We start from the raw sequence: 18,286 nt of genomic DNA, 5'->3' as shown, positions 1-18,286 counted from the left end.
CTATCTGTACTAGCGTGAGGTGGGGTTGCCGGAACGATGTGGGGAGGTAATGGGGGCCAATCACTGTGGAGTGTACTTGTGTATGATATCTGGGCGCGGTACTACGGGGAGTCCGGGGACCCAAGTTTTGTTCGCATTAATACCTGCCAGGTAGAACTATTTGTCGGATACATGGGTGGGTATTGCGGAGGGAAGGAAGGAAGGGGTAGAGGGAAGAAGGGTGTTGGAGGATATAATATTAGATGTTATATGATACTTGTTATTGGGTATGAAACCATAGCGTATCATAGGTTCCTATCGTACTCGAGCGTGTGGTTTATATGGCGCGAGGGTTGGGTGGATAATTGGTTATTTCGAGAGTACTGGTACAGTACTCGAGAACAAGTACCATGGTACGCCTGAAGTTTAAGCCAAGTTCTTGCACCGTGCCGTGGGTGCTTTTTGGTCTTAGTGCACGATACTCGTTAAAATCAAATGTCCGTCCCTGAGTAGATTAACCGCCGGTGGCAATAGGGCATTTTCTCTTCCTCTGGCAACCTTCACGATAAGGGAATTGTGTCAATAGCTATCGCTCATAAATAAATATCACTATAAACTAGTGTCTCTAGCGGTGTTGAGAAGTTATGAGAAGCGAGTGCAATCCCTGCAAGCAAGGTGTGGTGTACGAGTAGAATAGCGGTCGTCTGTGCAAGGGTAAAAGCCGGGGGCAGACTTTTGATCTTGACGAGTACCGGTGGTCTATCACACTCGAGTAGAGTACTGTACAGTACAATACTGTGGCCCACTTGTAACCCGCAATGTCTTCAGAAACCAACATATACAACCGCTAACCCCACCGCCACCACAGCCCAAGAAATTCCTGAAAGATTCCCCCGTAGATCCAGACCTTATCTGGAGCTTATGCCGAAGTCAGGATGTACGGTAAGTGCGGGATGGCGGTTAACGGCAGATGTGAACGCCTTCCACGTGCACTTTCGTTCTTTCTTTCTTTCTTTCTTTCTTTCTTTCTTGCTTGCTTCCTGTGATGGTAATCTACGTAGTGATGAGCGGGGGGGCGGAGGGAAGTTTTTTTTTTTTGGCCAGTCGTTGTGGGTGGTGCTGGGTGGTCTCTCTCTCTTTTTATCTATTTTTGTTTTGTTTGGGGGATTGGCTTCTATTTATGGGATTGGGTGAAGTCACTCTTATCATACCATAAACTACCTAACTTACGAGTACTGGCCGCAGGTTCGGCTGAAAGTTAAAGAGAGAAAGCGTGTGGTCTACCGGTACCGGTACTAGTACTTGTACTTGTACTTGTATACTCGAGTAATAGAAGGGACGAATGTTCAGCTCGGGATGTTTCTTTCTCTCTCCTTAACAGGGCTGGGTTTGGCTGTGTTCTCATCAATAAGCGTTTCATGTTTTCCTTGCCTCTGGAGGGAGAGAAGAGTAAGATCATGCAGTGAGGATCAATGCTATTCAGAATCATAATAATATTTATGATTATAAAAAGCTGCAGTTAGGATGCCAAGACAGTGACCCGAGACAAGCGGCGAATTCCCACTCGTCCGTTCCCTTCCGGCTTCATTCGATTCTACGAGTATCCTCCCTTCATACTTGTATCATACCGGTAGTTGGTTACGAGGAAAGCGGACACTTTGTTTATTATGTCTTGCTTGTTGTGATGAAAGTATTATTATCGTTATTTAGTCTACCCGCCAAGCACCACTACCGTACTCGCATTGCTGCGTCAATACGAGCACCCAAATTCGTACTTTCTGGCGGTGCTAACGGAAGAGAAGCCTCGCTGTCCTACTTGCCATCCGCTTCTGCCTTTTCTACACAATCTCCGCTGCTTACGGCACCTTTCCTCTCTTTTCCTTCCTCTTCCTTCCCTTCTCTACATACATACAGCACTTTTTTCACTAAGGGGAACCATCGTCGTCCGTCCGTCCGTTTGGGTTTGCTTCTGGTAAACTTTTTCATTCTTTTTCAGGATCGGATAGGAGGAGTTTCTGAAATTTTCTTGTTTAGCCGCCCGTTATGCCTGAGAAATGTGAGTTTTTTCCATTTTCTATTCTCTCATTCGTACCCCCCCCTTTGGATCCGAATGCTGATTGATTCATTGATTGATGTAGACGGAGTGATACTTGACGCCGGCTCGAGCGGGACTCGTATTCATATCTACAGCTGGGAGGATCCTGTAGAGACACGGAGGAAGGGGAGGAAGGATGAGCTGCGGAGGTTGCCTAGGATAAACACAAACAAAAAATGGGCCAAGAAGATCAATCCTGGTTCGTTTGCCACTTCGTTCCATCCGACACTTCGGATTCTAACGGGCTTCATTCAGGTATTTCGACGTTCGGCGAGCATCCGGAACGGGTTGGGGAGGATCATTTGAATGGTTTGTTCGAACATGCGCTTAGCCAAATACCAAAGGATGCCATCGCCCATACGCCATTATTCTTGCTCGCTACGGCTGGAATGAGGTTGTTGCCAGATTTAGAGCGGAAAACATTGCTCGACGAGATTTGCACATATGCTCGTCGGACGACACAGTTTCTCCTCCCCGATTGCGGCCTTCACATCCAGGTTATTGCGGGCGAGACGGAAGGGTTGTATGGCTGGATTTCGGCAAACTACCTGTTGGGTGGTTTCGATGACCCGGAAACGCACGCACACGGGAAGGGACATCACACATACGGATTTCTGGATATGGGAGGGGCTAGCGCGCAGATTGCTTTCGCACCGAATGCGACGGAAGCGGAGAAACACGCCGATGATCTGGTATTGCTGAAAATGAGGAATTTGAATGGCGATCCGATGGATTATAAGGTGTTTGTGACCACTTGGCTTGGGTTCGGAGTGAACCAGGCAAGGGGTAGGTATATCGATACTTTGGTTGAGGCAAGCTCCGGTGGTGGTGTCATCGAATTGCCAGACCCGTGCTTGCCCAAGGGGTTGAGGTCCACATTGGACGGGAAGAAGATTGATAGTGACTACGTGCCTGATGAGAAAGCCCATTTGATTGGAACTGGAAAGTTCGAGGAATGTCTGCGTCAGACATATCCGCTGTTAGAGAAGGATCATTTGCCGTGTAAGGAGGTCTCCTGCCTACTTAAGGAGGGCCATGCGCCGGCTATCGACTTTGATATCAATCACTTTGTTGGTGTATCCGAATATTGGCACACCACTCACGAGATTTTCGAGACCGAGCATGATGCGAAAGCCTACGACTTTGCGACCTATCAACAGAGGGTGAAGGAGTTTTGTAGCCAAGATTGGGATACTATCGAAGAACTTGTGGAGAAGAAAAAGTGGGGGAAACGGGTTGACGAAGAAAAGGCTATGCAGACCTGTTTTAAGGCGAGTTGGCTGATCAATGTTCTACACAATGGCATCGGGATTCCACGTGTTGGGCTCGAGACCAGCGGCAATTCAAACCATAACGGAACCGAGGAAGTGATTGAGGCTGCCAAATCGAAGGGATTCCTCGACCCTTTTCAGCCGGTTGATAAAATTGCCGATGTGGAAGTTTCATGGACGCTGGGAAAGATGGTTCTCTACGCAGCCAGTCAGATTCCCCCACGTGATGGTGGAGTAAATGCTGTTGGCTTTGGGAAGAACGTAATAGGCGATAATGGTCTTCCTAATGATTTCGAGTACGCTGCGCCTCAGAGAGCATCGCATCATCCCGATAATTCAGGTATGTCGGGTGGTTCTGGGGGATCAAATTTCAGCATGGATGGCAGCAGCGATCAAGCCCACTGGCATGATTCGCTCTGGAAGGAAGGTGACAAGACCCCCAGACGTATCCCCGGGCTCTTGCTATTCCTCCTCATATTCTGCCTCGCCGGCTTCCTCCTGATGGGCCGGGAGCGTAGAGGAAGGTTTTGGAGAGCCGTTAAAATCTCTGGCAGGCGTGGGAAACGGAAGGTCCTGGGAAGTCACGGTGTTGTGATGTACGAAAGGATTATGGAGGAAGGGCACAACCAATTCACCGACTTTGAGCTCGGCAGTGTGTCTTCCTCTTCATCTTCGGATGACGAAACCGGTGGTTGGAGGGCTAAGGGATCTTTATATGACCCACCGATTGGAGGAACTGGTGTCGATGCTGTTAGGTCTGGATTGGGCACTCGAGTTGGTAGTAGGGAGAGATTGCCAATGACCACAAGAGGTGGGGATATCTCTCCGCGAGGAGGTAGTGCCAGGGCTCGAAGTCCAATGCCTCCACGATAGTGTCTGTATTAGGCGTTTTATGCATCCTTCCCTTTGCTTGATCAAGTTACTCTTTTTTTTTAGCCCCTGCATCACTAAGCTAACTTCCTTTCCTTTCCTTTCTTCCGCCGTGGGATTGGGTTTTACCATATTCTTAATATCTCTTTTTTCTATTTGTTTTCTGCCGGCGTTGTAGATGGAAGGACAAAACGGGATGTGTATATATACAGCCATAGAGCTACGAGCGAACAAAAAGGAAGGGATGTTTTTATTATGCCATAGTATTAAGCGGTTTCACTCTCATCCTGGTTACGAGGAATCCAGGGCAACCCCGAAAACACCTCCCCCCATCTAAAACACTTTTCATTGAACCATTACCCGCCCCCCCAGAATCACCAGGTATACAAATGTAACTCCCTCAACTCAATCCTCCCCTTCCCTCTCCAAAAACCCCGGATCCAACTCAATCTTCTTCTCAAACTTGACCCACCAATCCCTAAAGGCCTTTAAGGGGACCAGCTCCTCCCACCCACGCTCACCACGACTCCCATCAGCTGCGCTCGCGAACGAACTTAAAAAATTAAACGCATCCGTAATAATCCTCCTAGCCAAAACCACCGTCTCGACCTGTTTCCCCTTCCCCCCCGGCACTCCCGCCCCCTCACCAACCTTCCAGGCAACATTCCCCGCCTCCTCAATACTAACCCCTACAACAACCTCGCCCTCCAAGGCCTTGGCATCGACCCGGAATATGGCACTCGGTTTAGCAGCAGATATAGCACCCAGGATGCGAAACGGCTGGTTCGGGAATTGTATGTGGACACTCGCCGCATGGGTTGGTGGTATGTGCGTGTCTGGTAGTAGAAATACTACTATGTGATTTACAGGGAGTGTGAGGGTTTGGACGAAAGTGGTGGGATTTATGGAGTGAAGGGAAGTTATGACTTGTGGTCAGTTTGTCAGCACCAGTAATTGGGAGTGGGGGGGGGGAATGTTACCGGGTCGACCGGGGCAGATTATTGCGAACATGACGGCGGTGGTTGGGCTTGTTGGGGGCGATGTGTGGAGTTTTGGAATTCTTTTAGAGTTTCTGTCTTTTTGGTTCGAGGGATGATGGGTCGTTCGCGGTGATGGGTGGGTGGAGGAGGAACAGTTGTCATGCCGTGCACGGTAGAGTATGATGCTGCCCGTCCCCGTTCCCGCGACGCGACGAAACAAGGCCGGCAACGGGGATGCGGGGGGTGTTGTGGAGAGCCTAAACCAAATCCAGATATGAGGCGGATCTGTGCGCTGCAGGAGGAGTTTATTAGAAAGTCTGCAAGGGTGTAGTCTCAGGTGAGAGGACAGAAGAGCAGGTTATCATAAGGAGAGAAGAGTCCAGTAGAATTCAGTGAGGGTAAATGGTGGGGGGATTGAGAGAACTCAACGCTCCAAGGTTCCTGCCAATTATGTAATGAGGCTCAGATTCCAACGTATCGTATCCTATCATACTCGTACAAAATGCTCCACTTTTCAAACATGAAAATCTCATTCAGGAATTGTTTTCTCATAATTTCCTCATGTAAATATGTTTTACTATTTAACCTAAATACCAGACAGATTTCTCCTATACCTAGCCCTGCTATTTTGTTGCGGTTGATTGCGTTGCCGGTTGTTTAACGCTCAGTGTGAGGCCGGTTTTGATAGTCCGGTAGTCTACCTCAAGTCCCAACCATTGGATCCGAGGCAGAGGGAAGACTTAGGGCGTGGTTCATGGAGAGGGGCGAAGGCAACTCACAAAATATCAATAATCACATAGGGTATCATACTAAAAAAAAAAAAGAATACAGTTCCACATAGCCTACCGTATTCCCCTACGATATGACGGCAAATTTCTCGTACTCACCCAAGTACCATATCATATCACACTAACTGTACTGTACAATTACAGTACTCGCCTTAAGAACAAACCCGGGATAAAAGTCTACAATATCTCCCAAGGAATATCCGAAAACATCTATGATGTCCAATAGACAAACTCACTCCCGCTGTCAATCGCCATTGGCTCTATGATAGAAGTTCAAGTGGGGAGGGGTATGTATGCGTGACCTGGAAACTGCTCACATCAATTCAAGAACACTTGCTCGATCAATAATAACCTAATGAGGGAACTTCCTAGGGCTCCTGGGGAGTACTGTATGATACCTGTCTGGCTAAGGTATGAAATCACATTAATCGGTTTGGCACTTTGGAGATGTCCATTTATTGGTCTGGCGATCATGGGGTTTTGTGGGTTGTCCAACTTCATCAACTCGATACCGGTAGTATAATATTATGTATGATATCGTAAATTGAGCTGTGGTATCGCGGTGACGGCGACGGAAGCGGGTTTAAGTGAGGTCTTCTGGAGGGTACCGTCCGTGGGGACTGGGCATGAGGTATCACTCGCTACAAGTGTAATTCGATGGTGACGCCCAACTACTACTATTATAGTGGGTGAGTAGGTAAAGGCACATAGTGGGAGCCTACTGTTTATACTACTCAAAGGCTTCATTCAGAATATTTATTCCTGTTGCCAGACCTGGTTGTTTATTTTTCTTGTTCTCTTTGTCTCTTTCTCCTTGTTCCTCTTTGTCACTCTTGTATGGTTATTGATTGGTCTGTTTCCCTGCTGCTTTCTGGTTAAGGAGGTCATGCCTGGAGAATCTTTCTAGCTATATCCTTTCCTGTATTGATGATAACTCAATTATTACCCGAGAATCTACTACTATTATTATTACCCTTTTATTGCGCATTGCTACACCTACAAGCCGTGGCGCGGCCCAATTTGCGCTGGATAAAGTCAAATTAACTTCAAGGATGCACTTCCACCAAAGCTTATTGTGGGGAAAATCGAGCTTAAATCAGGCACTTTGGGCTCGTCATCTATTAACTTTAACGTCCTGGTAACTCTTGAAAATCCGTTCCCATGAGCAAAAAAGAAATAAAGGGAGAAAGGAACGAAAGAAGCAATTGAGCCCCAATGGAATAAAACGCTAGTGAAATATATCTCTCAAATCATACCGCATGCTTTTAATTTGATGCCAAAACTCCCAAGGTGGCAAGGTAATAAAGGGAGAAAAAAAGGTAGTATAGTGATTCAAAAAGGGAAAGGGGATGGGGAGGGAAAAGGGTGTGGTATGATAATACAAATGGGGGTAAGAGTTTTAAAATCACCCGAAAACGTTCAAACATGTAGAGATAGGTCTCGTGCTGTAACGAGAATATTGTAAAATTGCAAAAAAAAAAAAAAAAGGAGGGAAAAGAGGTCAGATATTTCACTACCCTCTACAAACTACCGTAAAATGAATCCACAGGTTCCGTTCTAAAAAAGCTTGCGACATCCGCTTCCATCTGCCTCGTGAGTGCTTCATCATCACTGGGCTGTTGGTCCTCCTGAGGCACGTAGTCGTCTTCTTCACCGGTCAAGTCCACCATTTCTGCTGGGGCCGCTACAGCTGGAGGCTGCTGTTGTGCCTGCTGTATCGAAATCTGAACCGCAAATCCGGGCTGCGCGCCCTGACTATTCATGGCAGAATCCTTCTCGAGAGCGAAGCCTCTGGGAACGGCTTTTGTAAGAACCTCATCCCGTCTAGCGCTCCACAGCCACCCACGAGCGGGAGCCTGTCCTGCATTTCCCATCTCGTTCATCTGAGTTGCTAATTCATCCCATTTCCCGCCTTGCACATTCTGGGTGAATTTCTGGATGCCTTTGAGTTCTGGTATGAGGATTGAAGACTCGTACCATCTCCCCTTGATGTCCTCCAGTTTTACCGAATACCCGTTTTGAATGCAGCGCCAGGTTCCCACTGTTGGGTTGCTGGAGGCGCGCGAAGTGACTTTGTTCTTAAGTTTTGTTTCGTTGATTAGCCTTGGCGGGAGCCACTGGGGGATTTGTGGAGGCGGCGAGGTGGGGAATGGGTAAGTGACGAATTCGTAGATATCACCCATGACTGTTATGTCCGTGCTAAAGGTTCTGGTCTTGTTCGGGGGCTGTTTTCGATGGTCTTGAATGCTCACTACTATCATGATTTCGAGACCCGTTAGGTTCGCTTGAGGGACAGCATGTCTTTTCAGCCTGACAATCTCTCCCATCCAGATCTTCTCGGCCCCGTAGAAGACGCCGGCATAGAAATTGGCATGGGGGTAGTCGATCTTATCAACTAAGCAATAAGACGTATCAATATCCCTAGACTTTAAAATGCTAGCATCAACTTCAAGACCACGAACATCTCGAAACTGGTCCCAGTTTATGGATTCAAAATCCATGCTAGTGCGCAAGGATGGTATTGTGATTTCGGGAGTGCTCCAAGCAAGCCAGGGCCTTAATCCTCTGAGCGTAATCCCGGGATAAGGTCTTGACATCTCAGCTTCTAATGGAGACTTTAAAACTTGGACAGTATAACCAAGCGACTCGGGGTCGGGTCGAGCTACTATAACGCCCAAAGACCAAGCCTCCGTACAGTGGCACCAGACCAACTCACCAGGGCGAAAAATGTTTTTCCCTGGAGCGGCGTCAAGTGCACGTTCCAGAGTGGTGTGTGAAGAAGACATATGGTGTGGATGAAATGGTGCAGCGGTTGGGAGGGCAGGGGCAGGTGTAGAGCTACTCGAGCGAGTGTTCACTGTTGTGGCCGTTGATCGGCGAGGAGCTGTCGGAGCTGGGGATGCCACAGCCAGAGCTGTATTTGTAGCAGTTCTCCTGGCAACCTTCGCTCTAGGGGATGCATTTTGCGCAGCGACAGCAGCTCGCTCTTTGGCGGCAGCGCCCCTCGTGCTTATGGCCGAGGTTTGAGCAGGGGTATCCACAATTGGCTCTGCCGTAACCTCACTCTTCCCACAGCAAATCCTACACTCGCAATTCTTGGGGTTCCTGTTCGTGTCGGAGGCCAGCCATAGAAAATGCTGTCTAAATTCTGTAATCGATCTGTAGCGTTTTCGAGGACCTTTAGGGTGGCCGTAGAGGTATGTGTCTGTACGCGCTTTTATTGACGAGTTCTGCGTAAAATTAGTTATAAGCTAAAGGGATTGAGCAGAAAGGGACAAGGGTATAACCCACAGCTCCTGGCACTCTAACATGTTCATAGAGCCGGTAGCCAGCTGGTAGTTCAGCCAAAACAAACTTTCTTCCCTTGAAGAGCTCCGGATCTTGAGTTTCTATTAGCCACATTGCTAACTTCTGAAGCCACTGGATCTCCTTAGGGCTATAGCGTTCTACAGGACGAAAGTAATCTTGATCGCCATTGGCCTCTGGTGTTGTATCTAGCATGTCATCCGTTGGGCCGTTTGCGCCGTCCTGCCATGTTGTGACACCGTCTGACCAGTGAAGAGATAGAACTAGGGGAGATTCGTCGGGCAATACCATTCTCAAATCCCGCTGGGGTGTCAATGTTATTCGAACCGGGAAGTGAGTGTGGACAGCGCGTCCTGTGAGAGTTTGTGAAGTAGTATTTCCAAAAAGCGATGGGTGTTACGACCAGGAGTGACCACGCAGAGGGCGCGGAAGTGGGGAGACAGACCAGCGAGACTTGCCAACGAGTTTGGCTGATCTGCTCGGACGAAGAGAGAGATGGTTAGGAAGAGAAAACCCTCGTGATTTTATTTCTCGAAGAAGCAATCCTCCCCTCCACCTCTATTGAAACTCGAGCGATGTTTTCACTGAGAGAGAAGCTGTTGGCTGGTATTCCGCGAGCTGTTGATGGATGAAACAAATTCAGCAGGCTTATATGCTAAGTTACTTGCAGGTTCAAGGTGTTGGCATAAGAGCCTCAAGGCTGAGAATGGTCTCGGGTGATCACTCGGGCACAGGGCAAAGAGTGCGAATTACCCGGCCGTTATTCCCCACTGCCTTCGGTAAGCGCGATTTCAATCGGAGAGATGGCCACGACAAGGATTGATGATTTTTCCACATGTATCATAGCTATCCGAATCACGAACTATGAACACAGCAAAATCAACTTTTTCAGCTACTCCACAATCATAATGAGAAGAAGTAAAATAAAACACCTAAAGCATTACTAAGGCTTAAATACTCGAGTAGTTAATCCATTTAAAAAGAAATCTTGAGGTAATTATTTTCGGATCGGCCAAGTGGTGTTTGGGTAATCTATCACAAGACAGCTCAAATTTTTCCCACTCTTGTGGTATTTATGATATTGCTGGTTTTGCTCTAGCTGTTCTCTGGGTAATGGTGAACATTTTGGATCACCTCCCATCTCACCCCTACTACAACTGAAGTGGCTCCTGGAAACTCAGAACATGAAGTCTTCATCCCTTAAAACACAGTTTTCAGATTCCAATTGAAAGAGCTGTGAATACTGCTCTAGCCCTCTGCAAGACTTGGGGCAAGATTTGGGTGTGGAGATTAGGTAGGGGCAATAACCTCCTCTTGGTGGGCTGCAATTATTCAAAGAGTTATTGTTTATACAGACATGTTACCTGATGTTATGCTCTATCATATATCGATTGCCTATTCGATCTTGTTCTTTAGAGACCTGGTTGTTGGGATACCTGCTGGTGAAAAGCTCGATTTTCTATGTGGGATGGTGGCACACTTCCCCGTCGGGTAAGTGTGGAAGAAACTGCTATTCTACTGGCTCATTCTCGCAGGCCCGGTCCACGCATTGGAATCAATGAGTTTGGGACACCTAGGAATAGAAGGAGCACAAACCACCAAGCAAAGAATACAGATTGGCATAGCGTGAATAGCTGTAAGTGCCCTTGCCTCGAGCGTGGGGGAAGGAAATTATCATAGAAATTATATGAACAAATCCCAAATGAAAACAACTCCGGAAAACGCTACAGTACCCCAGAACGCTGACCTAGCTATCGAGATATTTTCTCCTGCCTTCTTCAGCTCTTTGTTTCCCCTTTGGATGTTCTCGGTGGTCGACATTGAATCAACAACGAGGTTGTCTATATGTGCATTCTGGGTGGCCAGGTTTGTCGCTAGCTGAGTTTGTAGAGAGGAAATTTCGATGAGAGATTTCTCTGCGGACCTAAGGGAGGTAGCGATCAGCTCTATGCCTAACAGAGAAAGGGTATTGGCAAGGGCTTACTTGACTTGATCCAGAGTGTCTTCATAATGCTTCATCAAGTCTCCGTTCTCCTTCTCAAAGAGTTGAAGTTGCTCTTCCGTAAGAATATTCTCTATATTCTTCCGTTCTTCGTCTTCTAACCAGACACTTCTCCCCGTTGGGGCTACGGACCTAGAAGAGCTGGTCACTGGCAAACTTGTATGGTTCGGTGGCGGAAAGCCGGGCGGAGCCTTGCACAAGATGCTCTTCCCTCTTTCGACCTGTCGCTGAAGCCGAATTTCCTGCTGCCCTCTCTGCAATTCACTGGCTTTTTCCAATCCTGTTTTTAGTAACCACAGCACCCCTTCTCTGTGAACGCTCAGCGTCCTAAGTTTATCCTCCTCCATTTCTCGCTCCTCCGTCTCGTCACGAAAGATACCGCGCAACCCTGAAGAGTAGCGTTTCCGGAGCAGGGCTTCTTCCGTCTGCGCCCTGACCTTCTCAGTGCTTTCTAGTCGGGATATGACAGTCAAGAGTTCCTGAATAACGCCCTTCGTCTCCGCATCGATGGCGTCACGTTGTGCATCTGTAAGCGATGTTGACCGATTGTTACGAGCGAGTAATGAAGCGGAGCTGGAGGTGGTCACTCGAGAAGGATTCGGCCGACCGGAGGTTGTAGAGAGGTACGCCCGTCGGATAGAGAGAAGATATTTCGCTAAGGATGATATGTGCGATTCCTGGAATATTTGTGTTAGCTGTTGAGACTTTTTGGCTACGTCAGAGGAGGGTGCGCCCTCACGATTCGGAGTGCCTCCTTGAGAAACTCATCTTTGGGTGGAGGGGGCTTTCGGTCTGGAGGGATCACAGCGACTGCTGGATGGGTGGAAAGAAATTCGTTGAATATTGGAGTCACATTCGTCATGATTTTGTGTTCATAACAGTGGTGGTTGGGATGGTGGTGGTGAATGCACAACTTGACAGCAGGTATTCTCCAACCGTACTGCCGCTTTTGTACTTGATTAGTGCCAGACAACTAAAACCGGGCCACTTGTCCTCTCAGTTTGATTACCAGTAATATCATAATATTATGATAATAATAATATTAGGATAATAAGGGCATCCAGCCCCTAAGTTAGGTTGAAAAAACCTTTTTGCATGCGGCAGTAAGTTTCGAATGGGTCGGCCCTATTTGTATGTGGAAACGGCCTTTTTCCCACCCAAAATTCCCCACTTCAAATGATTATACCAGGGTGTGAGGAACTTTACTTATGGTGAAACAACGACTAGATTATTCTCCTTGACATTCTCTATCATACAATATAGAGGTTTTTTTGTATTTAATTTTATATCTTTGTTGGGAGAGAGAATATAATTATTTGAAAATCACTAAAAATCCGGGGTAGGCTTTGGTTAGCACGAACCATTCCTCTGGGCTAAACGCCATTATCAAAGAGTTGGGAAACGAAGATTGTTGTGCTTCTACTCCTACCAAGTGACCGTTTCAAAACGGAAGGACCACCATTTTTGTATGGAAAACGGCCGCAAAACGGAACGGAACGGTCGTTAACAGGGCCTCCCTCGAGTAAGCAACTGTGCTTCTGACTTTTGCATACTCGTGAACAAGCCCCTTAAACCTCCATGACAACCGATTAAGCCCATCCTCAACTATGATACAAGTACCATAGCTCAACAACCTACTTGTATCACCAACTTGCTAAATAGTCCAAACGAATGTATTTTATAAACAGATTATCCATGGTAATTACTATTACCATTGACAGGCAAGCGCTCAGCTATCAGTATTGATTCAACTCCTCTCATGCCTCAAGTAATTCTTCCTTCATTCTCTCCTGAGATATTCCTTCACCAGTATTACTTTAGTACGTCGAGGTCTGCATTTTTACGTTTAACTTTCCACACATATTGCCCCCAAATCCTATTGCAATAGAGGTGGTTGGAGTTGTTGTACTTGTAGTATGATATTTGTAGTATCGTACGGGAGGTGGGGTGGCTGCCATAGAGACTTTCTAGGCTTACTCGGGGTGGATGCGGACCTTGCGATTCGAGGAATAGTTTCCACATTTCCAGGTTTTTTTGGGGTCAGACACTGCTGCAAGAATTCTTATAATCCGCCATCTCCTGCGGGTTTCTAATCTCTGGATTTGGAGACCATAGCTCCCGAGAGGGATTGGCGCGTTCCTGACCTGGAATATTATATCCTGAGCCATCTGGATCTTGGAAACTGGTGTTCGCAACCCTGTTAACCTGTCAAACTAGATTTATCGTGGGCCAAGGAGGTGATTTCCGCTGATAATCTGATAGTGAGTTTCGAGGGATCCTACTATATTGGGGGGCGAAAGCAAGCTGCTCATGTATTCGAGGACAGTCTTTTGGTGTGTAACTCAGCTCCAATGCAAAATCAGATCTACAGGTCCTGAATGTCCTGTCATCTCACCACATAAAAACCCATCTAAGTGTGTAGAGCCTCAGCCGGCTGAGGTACTAATGCTTGGCTCTTACGTTACTTAGCTGTTGAGCCAGCATGGGATGCCGCAATTTTATCTGAGGAAACTCGATCAACCAAGGGTTTCCATCTTGGCTGATTGTGAGGGCTCGAGTGAGAACTGTGCATGGGATGGGATTAGCTATGGAGAGGTGAGTCGATAGTGCAATGGGAAGCCATAGCTAAACGCCGCATGGGCATATTTCTGCAAACTTTCGGTCTCACACCTCTCTCACTCGGCGATGGAGAGATCTATTGGCACTATCCAGCCGACTCGAGTTTGCGGGTCCCAGCAATATTCTCAAGATATGTATTCGCCATCCAGCTGGCGGAATATACGCACGGTTAGTAAAGTCTTCAGAGTTGCAATATCGATATTCAAATGTAAGCTTTCAAGCTTCACCTCCCCCTAGGTACCCGTCCTCTTCCACAATCTCTTCTTATAGTTCCTAAATCCAAAACTCAATACCCAGGGCACCTTGCAAAGGTTGGGGAGCACAAGGTAGCATTCACCAAACATCCCAACAATGCCGCCAGCAGGTACGAGAGTGACGCCGGAGGATGCACACAAGCAGCAGGCTATTACAACCTCTCCTTAGCATTTCCAACAACGGGTTTCTCTAGCCATCCTCATCACTCATCAACGCCTGCAGCCCGGGCGAACCCAGAGGACATCACCCTGAGCCTCAGTCACCTCGTGAAAATCTAAGCCGTCGACGGCTCTTTAAAACAATTGAACTGGTCTAGGACGGGATCAACAAGAACACTACACGAAGTGTAAACGATTAACATGGAAGGAAACACACCTAGTTTCCCGGATGCGCACTCCACCCGCTCGTTCGCCATATACAGAGTCTCCACCCAGATGGTGGGGGGAAAGGAACTATAGGCACGTTCACCTGAATAATCCTCTATGTTCGGGGGCCGTATTGGGGGAGTTGAACGAGGAGGAGACGCTGAGAAATTGCCCTGAGAATACCGGGTTTACAGTTTCCAGAATTGAGAAGGGCTTCAGGGCTTATGTTTGACAGGAAAATATTAGGGCTTGCGAGGAGCTGGGATTTTATGAAGGGGGGGGGGGTATTGGAAGGGTGGACTGATGTGAAGGCTAGATGAGACGATATCATTCGTGTGAGATGATTTTGCAGTATGTCTGTGAAGAGGACGGAGTCCATTATGACTAGCAGGGAAGCTGTGTGTTTATATGGACTCTTATGTCCCAATTGCAAGCCACTGAGCCTAGGAGTGCTTGGGGGTGGTTAAGTACCATAGCTTCAGATGATTTGTTTAAGGTTAAAATCGGTATTTTTTTTACTGGAGTGCTAGCCTGTATCTCGCTGGATCCTATAATACAGGATGTCTATCCCCCCATGCGATGTTTTTGTTAGAGATATACAGTACGATAACCTTTTAATTGCTATTATCGGATGCTGGCCCATGGCGTTTTTAGTCATCAGCGATCACTCGTATATTTGGTGATAAGTCCTATCATGCCTGAATGAAATCTGCATCCCAGTATGATACTCTACTGCGAATGGCCCAGCCCAATCCCCCTGCTTCCGAGGGCGTGTGCTGACATAGGAAAAGAAATTTTCTTTCAGATCCCAATGGCCTCTCTTGGAGACCCCTATTGTGCACCCAAGAGGCGAAGTCGGCAGTGCGGAAGGCGGACGCAGTAGATATCCTTGGATAACCTGATGGAAGACCACGATGGCGCGCTCACCACCACGAGTAAACACGATCGCCGCAGAGACAACCCATTGATTCTCGAGCTGACCCAGTGGATCCGGGTTATCTCCCCTATTTCTGCCTTTCTCTCTCCACCGCAAAGGGAATCTTGGAAACAAGAATCTGTACAGACTTAGGAAAATTGCGTGGAGGCATGGAAAACCAATAAACAGCTACACTGGCCTGGCTTCTGCTTCGGCCACTAAATAATTTTCCGCGACCTCGGTGTCCCGTTTCTCCAACCTGAGTGTTGGGAACTCTCCCACACGAGAGCCGAGTTAACCAGTGTCTGGGAACAACTCTTCAGGGTAGACTAAAACTGTGTATATCCTTATGGGAAAGCTTCGAAGGATGATACAGTGCATGTTTGGGTGAGAGAATGGGAATAGAGTTATACAAAGGTTCTATATTCTATATTCGCGAAAGGGTTTCCACTTCGCAGAGGCATTTGGCATATGATACGACGGACCTATGGTGAGGAATGGTATTGGGCATCGACAAAAGAAGGGCCTAGTCGAAGAGGACCATGTGGGAGGTGCAAAGGAGGGTGTGTGTATAGAGTGTGATGGAGAGATGGTTTCCGCAGCCGTGTTCATGTTCTTTGCCGAAAGGGATGACGCCAAATACGCCTGGTGCTGAACAGGTATTGAAAGTATGTTGAATGGGTGTCACTTGTTTGTTCTTTGGTTTATTTGGAGGGAGGGTATCAAATAAATTTGCGGATCACGGTTTGTTAGAAGGGCTAGCTCTCGTGCACTCTTAACTTTCATATTAAATTTTTACCTTAACCTTAATGAAAGGTACTACAGGGAAAGTAGAAAATACCAATCAAACAACATCCGTTTGAATCACAAGTGTGGGGGGGGTCCAAGAAGAAAATGTTGGGGAAATTCCGTACAACAAGCCTGCCAAATAAGCCACCGAGAACAAGACGACCCAATGCCCAACCCAAACCCAAAAACAAGCTCAACCCACCCACCCTGCGCTGCACAACTCGTAGCAAGCTAGCCTGCGCTGCCCAGATTGCCCTAAGGCAGTTTGGTCGTGGCGCGGGACCGACAAGAATTCGGCTGGTCGATCCGGGGTTAGGAACATTAGAGGGGACGAAGGACCCAACGTAATGATCGGGGACGGAAACTAAAGGTCATTACAAGCCCATGCACTGGCAGGTCTGTAATAAGGGAGTGCTGAAAGTAATGTTTATCATCGATAATCTCGGACGGGGCGCTGCTTCCGATTTGCTAGTCGGGCGTCTCGAGTGGCATGACTAACGTAAATCACGTGGATCCGGAACATCACCCGGAAGCGGAATGGCGCAATCACACTAAAATTAAACAACCTCAGAATGTAGTTACCCCGCTCGAAAACCCAACAACCGCCACCAAAACACAACAATGCCCAAGGTCAAGAAGCGTGATACTATAGGTCGTGAGACACGTATTACAGCTGCGATTCGGTCTCTAAAGGAAGGTCGGCAGGCTAGCATTGGGGCTGCTGCAGAGGTTTTTGATATTCCAAAATCAACTCTCTATTACTGCTACACTGGAGAGAGAACCAGTCGCCATATCGCACAGGTGGATAATCAGTTAATTACCAACTTGGAGGAGAAAGCGATTGTGGCATGGTGTAAGGAGCAGGATAACCGGGGTTTTCCACCACAGTTAGATATGGTCAAAAGTATAGCGCTATTTCTCTATGAAAAGAGAACAGGAGATAAGCAAAAGAGTTTAGGGAAAAATTGGATTACAAGATTTCTGGACCGTCATCCTGATATGGCTACTAAGTTTAATACAAAATTGGACTGTCAGAGGGCACATGCCAGTTGTCCACAGCTATTAAAAGACTATTTTTCCAAACTCTCCCGAATCATTCAAGCACACAATCTGAAGCCCTTTCAGATTTTCAATATGAATGAGAAAGGGTTCCTGATGGGGATTGCAGCACGAGTGAAGGTTATCTGCCACCGAAAGCGAAGAAACCCCCCAGTCACTCAAGAAGGCAATCGAGAAATGGTGACTGTGGTTGAAACGATTTGTGCCGCTAGTTATGCACTTCCACCCATGGTGATTAGTAAAGGCAGTGCTCAATACAAGGACTGGTACACGAATTTAACAACTACGATGGCTAATTACCGCTTTTCATTCTCTCGAAATGGCTGGACAGATGATGTGGTTGCTTTAAAATGGGTTACTGAATTATTTGAGCCATGTACAGCCTCCATAGCCCCCCTCCCACGACTACTCATACTAGATGGACATGGCTCCCATATCACCTGGGAGTTTGTCAACTTCTGTAAGCAAAAAAATATTATCCTATTCTGTCTTCCATCGCACTCAACACACCTTCTCCAACTCTTAGATATGGAAATTTTTAGCCCATTGCAGAACTCCTATGACTGTGAGGTCGACAACTATAGCCGGGATAGTGAGAAGGGAATCAAGAAGTCAGTTTTTATTCCTCTGCTACATGATGCTCGCATTCTAGCAATTACTAAGCGAAATATTGAGCAGTCCTTCGCTACTACTGGTATTGTACCATTTAATCCATAGCATGTATACACCAAGCAGAAGCTTAGAGATAACAACCGAAACCCTTTTTCAACAAACTCCACCCTCCCTTCTAAAACCTTCCGCACACCAAAAAGCTCACGAGATATACACAGTCAGCTACACACTGTAAACCAACTTATTGATAATGGGGCTTCAGTTAAAAAGATTAAGGGAATCCTTAAATCTTTTAGCCATGCAGCTCTATTTTCTATGGCTGAGAAAGAGATCAGGGAAAAGGTGTGTAATGGCTTACGGCAGAAAAAGACCTACAATAC

The 18,286-nt window shown here is 47.1% G+C and overlaps 6 protein-coding genes; 3 read left to right on the top strand and 3 right to left on the bottom strand.

Annotated features, from left to right (window-relative positions):
- The first annotated feature begins 21 nt into the window (after nucleotides 1-21).
- GSTUM_00004364001 (uncharacterized protein) lies at nucleotides 22-255 on the top strand. XM_002835583.2 has 1 exon: nucleotides 22-255. The coding sequence occupies exon 1, from the start codon at nucleotides 50-52 to the stop codon at nucleotides 152-154; it is 105 nt and encodes a 34-aa protein (XP_002835629.1). The 5' UTR covers nucleotides 22-49; the 3' UTR covers nucleotides 155-255.
- A 964-nt stretch (nucleotides 256-1,219) lies between these two features.
- Nucleotides 1,220-1,491, top strand: GSTUM_00004361001 (uncharacterized protein). XM_002835582.2 has 1 exon: nucleotides 1,220-1,491. The coding sequence occupies exon 1, from the start codon at nucleotides 1,336-1,338 to the stop codon at nucleotides 1,468-1,470; it is 135 nt and encodes a 44-aa protein (XP_002835628.1). The 5' UTR covers nucleotides 1,220-1,335; the 3' UTR covers nucleotides 1,471-1,491.
- Nucleotides 1,492-1,882: 391 nt separating this feature from the next.
- Nucleotides 1,883-4,476, top strand: GSTUM_00004360001 (uncharacterized protein). XM_002835581.2 has 3 exons: nucleotides 1,883-2,035; nucleotides 2,118-2,273; nucleotides 2,330-4,476. The coding sequence occupies exons 1-3, from the start codon at nucleotides 2,023-2,025 to the stop codon at nucleotides 4,216-4,218; spliced, it is 2,058 nt and encodes a 685-aa protein (XP_002835627.1). The 5' UTR covers nucleotides 1,883-2,022; the 3' UTR covers nucleotides 4,219-4,476.
- Nucleotides 4,477-4,620: 144 nt separating this feature from the next.
- Nucleotides 4,621-5,592, bottom strand: GSTUM_00004359001 (uncharacterized protein; the record flags this gene model as incomplete). XM_002835580.2 has 2 exons in its annotated part: nucleotides 5,196-5,592; nucleotides 4,621-5,141 (listed from the first exon to the last, which is right to left on the bottom strand). Exons 1-2 carry the CDS (start codon nucleotides 5,224-5,226, stop codon nucleotides 4,621-4,623), a joined length of 552 nt encoding a protein of 183 aa, XP_002835626.1. The 5' UTR covers nucleotides 5,227-5,592.
- A 1,466-nt stretch (nucleotides 5,593-7,058) lies between these two features.
- Nucleotides 7,059-9,940, bottom strand: GSTUM_00004358001 (uncharacterized protein). XM_002835579.2 has 2 exons: nucleotides 9,275-9,940; nucleotides 7,059-9,213 (listed from the first exon to the last, which is right to left on the bottom strand). The coding sequence occupies exons 1-2, from the start codon at nucleotides 9,578-9,580 to the stop codon at nucleotides 7,504-7,506; spliced, it is 2,016 nt and encodes a 671-aa protein (XP_002835625.1). The 5' UTR covers nucleotides 9,581-9,940; the 3' UTR covers nucleotides 7,059-7,503.
- Nucleotides 9,941-10,945: 1,005 nt separating this feature from the next.
- Nucleotides 10,946-12,153, bottom strand: GSTUM_00004357001 (uncharacterized protein; the record flags this gene model as incomplete). XM_002835578.2 has 3 exons in its annotated part: nucleotides 10,946-11,213; nucleotides 11,274-11,968; nucleotides 12,031-12,153. The coding sequence occupies 3 exons, from the start codon at nucleotides 12,151-12,153 to the stop codon at nucleotides 10,973-10,975; spliced, it is 1,059 nt and encodes a 352-aa protein (XP_002835624.1). The 3' UTR covers nucleotides 10,946-10,972.
- Nucleotides 12,154-18,286: the final 6,133 nt, after the last annotated feature.

The sequence above is a fragment of the Tuber melanosporum genome (assembly GCF_000151645.1).
Source record: "Tuber melanosporum whole genome shotgun sequence assembly, scaffold_11, strain Mel28".
NCBI classification, from domain to species: domain Eukaryota; kingdom Fungi; phylum Ascomycota; class Pezizomycetes; order Pezizales; family Tuberaceae; genus Tuber; species Tuber melanosporum.
This window is presented reverse-complemented; position numbering and strand designations above follow the sequence as displayed.